This window comes from Pongo pygmaeus, chromosome 3, assembly GCF_028885625.2.
Source record: "Pongo pygmaeus isolate AG05252 chromosome 3, NHGRI_mPonPyg2-v2.0_pri, whole genome shotgun sequence".
Taxonomy (NCBI): Eukaryota; Metazoa; Chordata; class Mammalia; order Primates; family Hominidae; genus Pongo; species Pongo pygmaeus.
The window spans coordinates 158,812,494-158,821,321 of NC_072376.2; the positions used below are offsets into that span (position 1 = coordinate 158,812,494).

The 8,828-nt window shown below is 47.6% G+C and overlaps 1 protein-coding gene across 10 annotated transcripts in view; it reads right to left on the reverse strand.

The window, feature by feature from the left end:
- Positions 1–7,569, reverse strand: part of ZNF827 (zinc finger protein 827) — a 175,127-nt gene extending 167,558 nt beyond the window's left edge. For 9 of the 10 annotated variants that reach the window (XR_010126149.1, XM_063664153.1, XM_063664157.1 and 6 more), the window contains exon 1: positions 6,870–7,500. Coding sequence is in view for 9 of the 10 variants with exons in the window: in XM_063664153.1 (XP_063520223.1) it covers positions 6,870–6,912 (43 nt within the window). In the remaining variant the exon portion in view is untranslated. Of the gene's footprint in view, positions 1–6,869 lie in introns of all 10 variants that reach the window. The other variant, XM_054484725.2, reaches the window with a different exon arrangement.
- Between the last annotated feature and the right edge of the window lie 1,259 nt (positions 7,570–8,828).

Sequence of the window (8,828 nt, forward strand, 5' to 3'; positions counted from 1 at the left end):
TTAAAACCTTAGGCTGGAAATCCTTAACGCCCCCTAAAGCCCTATTCTGTAGGTCATACTCTGATTATCTTGTTCTGTGATCAGTCTGATTAAATTATACAAAATTACCAATACATCACTCAGAATGGAGAGATTAGCTCCAGCCTACTCTGTTTATTTTTCTTTGTCCTGTCCTAATACTCCAGTGGATATTTAAAAATGAAGAATGGAGAAAGACATGGCAACTTCAAACGGGGACAAAGGATATATTAACCTCATCTCAGAAATACACTGCCTTCAGCTTTCACAGATGGCACTGTTGACCAGTCATAGAAACAGGTGTAGCAATGTGGGCTCCACCATCATTTCCCTCTCTCACCTTGTGCTGCAGTCTGAATGTTGGTGTCCCTCCAAAATTCATGTTGAAACTTAATCCCCAATGTGATAGTATTAGAGATGGGGCCTTTGGGAGGTGACTAGATCGTGAGGGTAGAGCCCTCAAGAAAGGGATTAGTGCGTTTATAAAAGCGGCCCTAGGGAGCTTGTGTGCCCCTTCCACTATACAAAGACACAGCAAAAAGGTACCATCATTGAAGCAGAGATTGAGCCCTCAGCAAACACTGAATCTGCTGGCACCTTGATCTCAGACTTCCCAACTTCCAGAACTGCAGGCAATACACTTCTACTGTTTATAAAATACTCAGTTTAAGATATTTAGTTACAGCAGCCAATGGTCTGAGACACCTTGTCATCTTTAAGTCCAAAGATACCAATTTGCTTATAAGTGACCAGGGTTAATGACAGTGGATGAGAGTTTTTCTCTTTTGTGAAACTAACTTGTCCAGACAGGATCCGAATGCAAACTACTGGCATTACTTAAGTAAACTAGTTTACCAACCCAGCCAGGCACCATACATTTCCAATCCAGCCTTTTCTACAAGAACATGTTGACATTAATAGAACTCCTTGTATTTTTTTTTTTGTGAGACGGAGTCTTGCTCTGTTGAGCAGGCTGGAGTGTAGTGGCACAATCTCGGCTCACTGCAAACTCCGCCTCCCGGGTTCGCGCCATTCTCCTGCCTCAGCCTGCCGAGTAGCTGGGACCTCAGGCGCCCGCCAGCACGCCCGGCTAATTTTTTGTGTTTTTAGTAGAGACGGGGTTTCACCATGTTAGCCAGGATGGTCTCGATCTCCTGACCTTGTGATCCACCCACCTCGGCCTCCCAAACTGCTGGGATTACAGGCATGAGCCACCGCGCCCAGCTGAACTCCTTGTATTTTAAACCTACTTCTGACCTCAGGAGAAGCCCACGTCGTCACTCCACCAACACACTCTCCCTTAGGTGTGCCTATAGTCTTTGTCCATCTGATTTTACAAGCCTCACAAGACAGAGATTTTCTACATTTCCCTTGGAAGTCTACTAATAGAGGCCATTCAGACTCTAAAATCTCAAATGCACAGCAAGCTCTAACACTGGCCGAAAGCTGTCCAATTTATACTTCTCCAGCATGACTTATTAACACTTTGTGCAGCGAGACTTGTCAACTCACATCAGCTGTGTCATCCCCAGAGTGAGATGGCAGCATGCAGGTAAATTAAAAATCAATTTTTTTATTAGAAACTATTTTGAAGCATGAGAAGGAATGTGATTTTGAGTTATCTTTCCTATTTTAACAGGAAAGCTCAGTGATACCCTACTTACTATATAGGAATACAGGGATGTTCTTTTAGAGAACAGATAGGCGTTATTATCCAACATCAACCTAGACTACTTCTGGGTACCTTGGAATCATTAGCTCTGGATGACAGCATCAGCGAAATATTTTGCTACTTCAGACTCAAATTTTTTCTCACGTGATCCCTGCCACAGTTAGTCAGGAGGTACTGCCCGGTCACTGCAAAAATTAATAAAAATAAATAAAGGAAAAGAGTTCAATCTTTCTTTCTCTTTCATTAGACATAAAAAGACTGGTAAAATGATAAAAATAAGACATCCTGTTGCTTTTCAGTCATTTTGCTTCCTAATTTTACTAGAAAGCAAGAGAGAATTTTAAAAAGTTTTGTTAATGAAGAACACAATAACCTGATCTGGTCTTGACCCACAACTGAGTAAACAATGAAAATACTGGAATAACAAAACAACTGCTTGATTAACTTTTCCTTTGTGTTCCCCCTCGGGAAGAGGCATCAGGCAAATTTCCAATGGTAAATATAATAGGATCTAAACTTGTACACATTTATGTGTAAGTTGAAACTAATGAAGAAATAAGTGATCACCAATGGTAAAAAAAAAAAAAAGAAAAAAAAGATTTACAGACGTAACCAACACAAGAGAACACCCTTCCTCATCCTTTCCCTCTTCAGTTTGTGATTCCAAATGTAAAAACGTTCATAAAGTGCCTAGTCCCATGCGTGGTAACAGTCACAGCGTCAGTTAGCCACACAGTTACCCACTCTTCCATTTTCTTAGGCTGACAAACTTTTTAAAGTTATCCAGTTCAGGATTCTGCTAAAGACAAGCAGGTGCTATAGCTCAAAGGGCCTCTTGGACATTTTTTGAAATATAGTATTGGACCTTGTTAATGGAAAGAACTTTTGTAAAAGAGCCATCAACAACAGCAGAATCATATTTAAATCCCAAAATGATAATTACTGTTCTAGGCCAAGAAATAAAGGCTGTATCTTGTGTAATAATTTTTAAAACCACCCCTCAAAAATAGTGTAGGTTTAATACTCTTTGCTTAGGGTCACCTGCAGAAGTTAATACAGGACTTCTTTTGATTTGTAGACAGTAAGATCGCCATTCAACCCTACAGTATAGGCCATCTTTTTCTGTATATGTATAAGGCCCATATAACACAACAAACACAGATACAAACACACACACTTACTTCAGAGGCCCAAGAGGAAATGGCTGTGTAGAATTTTAAATCAGAAACCTAAGGCTTAGGTTAGTAGTGTCAGGTTAAAGGCTAACCCATCTCCAAAGCTAATTCGGTTCTGAACAGTCCCCTGGGTGTCTAGCTGAACAGAAGGAGCTAGGAAACCTTAGCAGGCCGGAGCCCAGACTGGGGAATTGCTGGGACTCTGTGCCAGGGGCTGAGGCTCACCCCAGACTTGGTATCAGATAATACCAAGTGCTAGTCTGGATTTCCAGGACTAATCCACTCCAGGGTGGAACTTCCAGGTTCCCTGGTGTCTGTGCTGTGTAGTGGGAGGACTTTGGGCTTTGTAGATCCAGACTGTGTCTGGCTAGTATTGTACTTAATATCAGAAAAATAGATCCAACACAGAAAGAGTCTATAAGTAGCAATGCTTTATGCTGTAGAATCCTTAGGGGGGTGCAGACACAGGGAGAGAACTGAGAGGAAGTGGAAAGACCTCCGAATTTTCTATAGATTCAGTTTTCATAAGTTCCTTTTTTTGTATTCTAATTTGCACTTCTTAAATGTGTTCACAGGTTCTACAGATTCTTAAAACAATATATTAACAGTGGCTATTAACCGCTTTTGTATTTACTCAAAAGGGCTCTTTGGCTTCAAAAACAGTTTTCCCCCTCTCATTCCTTCAAGATCTTCCTTCTCCTCCTCCGTTACACACTCCTTTCTTTTAGAGTCAACTTTTAAATCTGCCCCTATTTAACTTCTTAAAACCCTGAGATGACTTCTAGGAGGAATATTTAATCCCCAGACTTACTATATTTTAAGTTTGATACAAAACATTACTCCAGCGAAAGAGAAATCTTCCTCTCACATATAAACAAACAAACAAACAAAGTGTCTAGCATTAAAACTGGGACTTAGAGCTACAATTATATTCGACATTAAATACAAATGAACACTAATTTTTCCCAAAGTCAATAATTACTACTTCACACTACTTGCAAGTTTCAAGCCTCACTCAGCACTTAGCAAGCCTTGGGTGACTGTGACTGAACTGCAAAATACACCATTTGCCCAGAAATTGCAAAGTCCAAACGCAAACTGCTTTAAAAACATGTGTAAAACATACTTAGCACAGGCAACACACATCCACAAAATAGCATTCAATGCAAAGGTAAGTGGAACAGCTTAGAAAATTAAGGCCTCCCTTTCAAAACTGCAGGGACTTTTACGGTGTTTCCAAAGGTAATTGCTTCTGACTTCAGTAAAAGTGACTTTATGTGACTGAAAGAGGGAGGTGATTTTTTTTAAGTGAGTGGGTAACAGGATTCAATCAGACAGCAAAGTAGGAGAGCCCACTCTCAAAATATAACTTCATCACCAGGCACCGACGCGCAGGAAAGGCCCACCAAGCACACGAGCTAAAATGGAGCCTGAATTTCCTCTCAGACGGAGAGGGTAGTCGCAGGAGGTCAGGGTCAAGGTCATCAGCAGGGCAGGCTGCAGCTGCCCGACTGCACTACACACAAGAGGAGGGAAGGCGTTCCATCTCTGTCACAGACGAAACAGATAAATCCCTTCTCCTCTCCCACCCTCCCTCTAACCCCGCCAACATTTTTTTTTTTTTTTTTTAAAGCAGGGGGAGAAGAGAAGAAAGGGAAAATGACCAAATAACCTCACCGCCCTGTTTTCGCACACAAGCTCATCAGCTCCCAAAGTTGCCATCTAAGGGCAAGTTCGCAGAGAACACTGAAGCCCGTTTTGTCCGAGCACGGCAGACCTCCCCTGACCCCCTCAGGATTCTGGCCTCCTCTCCCTCCCTCCACACGCCCCCGACAAGAGCCGGGCAGCGCGGCAGTCCGGCCATGTGCACGCACACTCTTCCACCAACTGCTGCGAGTTTTCTGTGAATCGCAGCGCGGAGCCTCCCAACTCGCCCTCCCCGACTCCACCGCCTTCTCCTTCCTCGCACAAAATTTCCCTACACACGCAGCCGCCTGCGAGTGATTTTATGTGCATATATATTACATATGTGATATTATCCTCAGAACCTCTAGCGGGCAGGCGAAGAAAGGACTGCACAGGGGCATTTTTTTTTTTTTAAAGGAAGGGGAAAAAAGCACAACCCAAGCCCTTTGCGTCGACTCCTGCGTACCGGGAAGGGGAAAGAAAGAGGAATGTTTGCGGAGCGGACTGCTTGCAAGTGCCCTTGCTCGCCACTTCGGCTGCGGCCCGGGTGACACGGAGGCGCGGGGGCGCCTGGCCCGAGCAGCCCGCGCCCCCCTCCCGGTCCCCTGGGCAGGCACCGCCGCGGTTATTTCGCGAGGGGGAGATCGATCGCCCTGCCTGTCTGCAGCGGAAACGCACACGCTCACACACAGCCCGAGCCCGAGACACCATAACCTTAACCCTTCCCCCACCCTCCGTGAACTTCAGGTGACCGACCACGTCGGCCTGACACCCGGGCGGGCGGGCGCTCCGGCTCCACTCCCGCCCCCAGCCCGGGTTTTGCAGGATCGGGCTCCGAGCAGCGCCAAACCGCCGGGAGAGGGGAGTAGTGTGGGGGGAGAGAAGAGAAATTGACCCTCCGTCTCCCCCGACCCCTCCCTCCGGCGCCTCCCGCGTCCCCTCCTCCCCGTCACCCCGCCCCACGCCTTCTCCCCTGCCCCCTCTTCCCTGCATTCAAGGAGCCGGGCGGCCCCGGGGGATATTTTTAGTTGCTTCTTTCTCCTTCACTTTTAGCTTTAGCAGCATCTCGAAACACTCAAAGCGGAGAAAGACTGGGGGGTTGGGGGGAGCTGGAGAGGGAGTGGGGGAAAAGTTAAGAGTCGCGCAAAGAAAAGCCGGAGGGAGGGCGGAGAGGGACCGGGGGCGCGGGTGGAGGAGGGGAAGGGGACCGGGCCGTGCCGGCGGGTGTGTGTCTCCAGTTGGCGTGTGTGGCTGCCGCCGGGGAGGGCTGTGATGCACTTTAGTCCTAGACTCTGCTCAGGCTCGCCAAGGAGGGGGTCTGAGAGCCCGAGTCTCGCCCGGCTCCGTCTGCTCCGACTGACCCCGCATTTTATTGCGGCCAGGAGCCCTGCTCCTCCCTCCCCTCGGCTCTGCAGGGACCTCGCTCGCCGCGAGCCGCCCTGCCTCCTGCCTCCGCCTCGGCGCAGCTCCCGCACCCCACATCCGCCCGCCGCTGGCCGGCCTCACCCCCCGCCCGGCCGCCCCGCGCCCCGGCGCGCCCCCTCGCCTCGGCGCCGCGGGAGCAGCCGCCCGGCGGCGCGTGTGTACCCGTGTGTTTGTGTGCGGTGCCCCTACACCCTCCCCAGCCGCTCCCGCCTCGCCCGCCCCCGACTCCCCTCCTCCGCCGCCGCCTCCTCCACCTCCGCCTCCTCCTGCTCCAGCCGCCGCCGCCGCTGCCGCCGGCGGCTCGGGGGCCGACCAACCCCGGCGCAACCTTTAGCCAGGGACGGACCTCTCCCTGGATCCTGTACCCGGCGGCTGCTGCGCGCCCTCTCCCCGACACCCCCAAACGCCATGTCACGGCCCCCAGCCCTCCGCGCGCCCCGACCCCCGCACCCTCAGGCGCCGGAATCCACAAGGAATTTTTTTTTTAAGATTCCAACCTCTCCCACCTCCCCCCACCAAACCCCCGATAAAACCCCCGGCATCCACACTACTCCCCTCCTCCCTTCTCTTGCCCCCTCCCCCCAGCAACCCAGAGTGAGGAGGGGGAAGGGGAGGGAAAGGGAAAAAAAAGCCCGATCTCAAGGAAAAAAAGAGGGGGGGTGAGAGAAAGAAAGAAAAAGAGAGAGAGAATAGAAAGGGCACGGGGCTGATCATCACCAACATGGCTGCCTCAGCATAGACCTAAACGAGGAGTAACCCGGGCTGTGTCTTTGTCAGTTTCACCTCTGTAACCCTAAACTAATGCAGAAAACAACGGAGGAGGCTGCGGAGGGGAAAGAGGAGAGGGAGGGCGAGAAAATGGCACGAGAGGAGGTGGAGAAGGGATGACTTACGTGAGGGAAGGCGCTTGGGCTGCTCCTGCTTCCTCCTGGGCATTTTCCCCCTTTTCTCACATTCTCCTCCTTGGTTAATGTGAGATCAAATAAACCCCCGTGGGGGCAGAGAGGCAGACACTGGCAGGAGCGGGGAGGTAGTTGGGGGGCGGGCGGGCGGGCAGGGGGAAACCCCTTCTCCGGTGTGTGCAATGGGTTGAAGCTTGTTTCCTGGAGCCAGAAGAGGGGTTTTCTTCTTTTCTTTCCTTTCTTTTTTCCTTTTTTTTTTTTTTTTAAATTTTTGGTCGTGCACCTGGCTTGTCCCCGAGCGTAATATTCTTCAATGGAAACGGATCTAATAGGTGTGAGTGTGTGTGTGTCCTATGCTCGCGTGTGTGATGGGAGGTATAAATAAATGAGTGCCGGTGCGGCGGTGTCTATGGCCGCGCTCTGTGTCTCCGAGCCCCTAACACTAATGTCGGGATCAAAGGGCAGCGGCGGCGGCAGCACAGCTCACAGCTCGCTCTCTTGCTCTCTCTCTCTCTTTCTCGCTCTCTCTCCTCTCGCGCTCTCTCTCTCGCTCTCTCTCTGTCACACACACACACTCACACACACACAGAGGCACAGACTGAGGGAAAGAGCGAGAGCTACACACACACACACTCACGCACACACACACACAGAGCAAAGAGAAGGTGCCCCAAGGCTCCCAGGGCGGACTCAGCCTCGGATTTACAACCGCTCTGTCTGGAAAGAATGGGGGGCGCGCGTGCGGGGGTGGGATGGAGTTCTTCAAATTTATCCCGCTAGTCACCAAATCTAGGGGGAAAAAAGTTTTTCCCACTCTTTAAACAACGATTAGTTCATTATTTTACTGATTTTTAAAAAGGAAATAAATTTCCCTCTTAACTTTCTTTTGTTTATTAAGCTACATTTTGTTCTGTATGAAATTCTGCAGGCTTTTGTCCCTACCCCATCACCTTAAATCTGGAGGTTATCGTCTCCCACACACTCTTCAAAAACATTCCAAAAAAACTAATTTAAAAAAATGAAAAGACAACATATGGTGAAATCAATAACTTGGTTGACAGTTGACAGAGTAAGTGCCCAGTTTTGGAGTGTCCAGTGGAGTTAAAACTGAAAAATGCTCCTAAATGAACATTACAGCTACTTGACAAAGAGAGGAAAATAAGATTAGGTCACCCCTGATGGTTGCTTTAACTGCTACGTGATACTCCTAGAGTGCACACAGCAATCTTAACTTCGGAAATTTACATTTTCCCCTGCTATATACTGCAGGTATATGAAGTTTACCCTGAAGCAATTCCAGTGTGCATTATGAGCCCAATATAGCAGTTTTCATTAACTGATACATACTTTCATTACCTTACAAATCACACATCTTTCTTCAAAGAGAGACATAAAGGAGAAAAATAGAAAAGGACGGGTCTCACTCGAGCACAAAAGGTACTTGGTGAAAGAGGACTGTTCTCTTTGTGACTTGCAGTCATTTGGATAAAAGTTCACTCAGAGGTTGTTAATGATTTAAACTCCAAAACCTGCTACTATAATTGAAATAAAAATGGTCTGAAGAAGAGTTGTTTCATAAAACTCTCTTTGTAAGAGGAAACTTTGAACTTAGCAGAATACATTATATGTCATGAGTCAGATGTAGCTAAAAAATAAAAAGGTGCATTATTTAACTACATCTTCCCTTTTTAGCTTTTTTAAAACTCTGACTCATCATCTTATTATGTTAAATATTTTCCTACCAATTTTTAAATAGACCTTTTCATCAAAGAAAGTGGAGGCACAGTAAAGACATAGAACATTAAAATGACACTCTATAAGCCTACATGGATAACTCATGCCTCTTTGAGATTGAGTTAATTCTTACAACTTCAGTGGTGTTAAAGAGAGCCATGGGGGTTAAATTCTGACCTGCCTTATTAAAAATAATAATAAGGCTTTATATTGCAC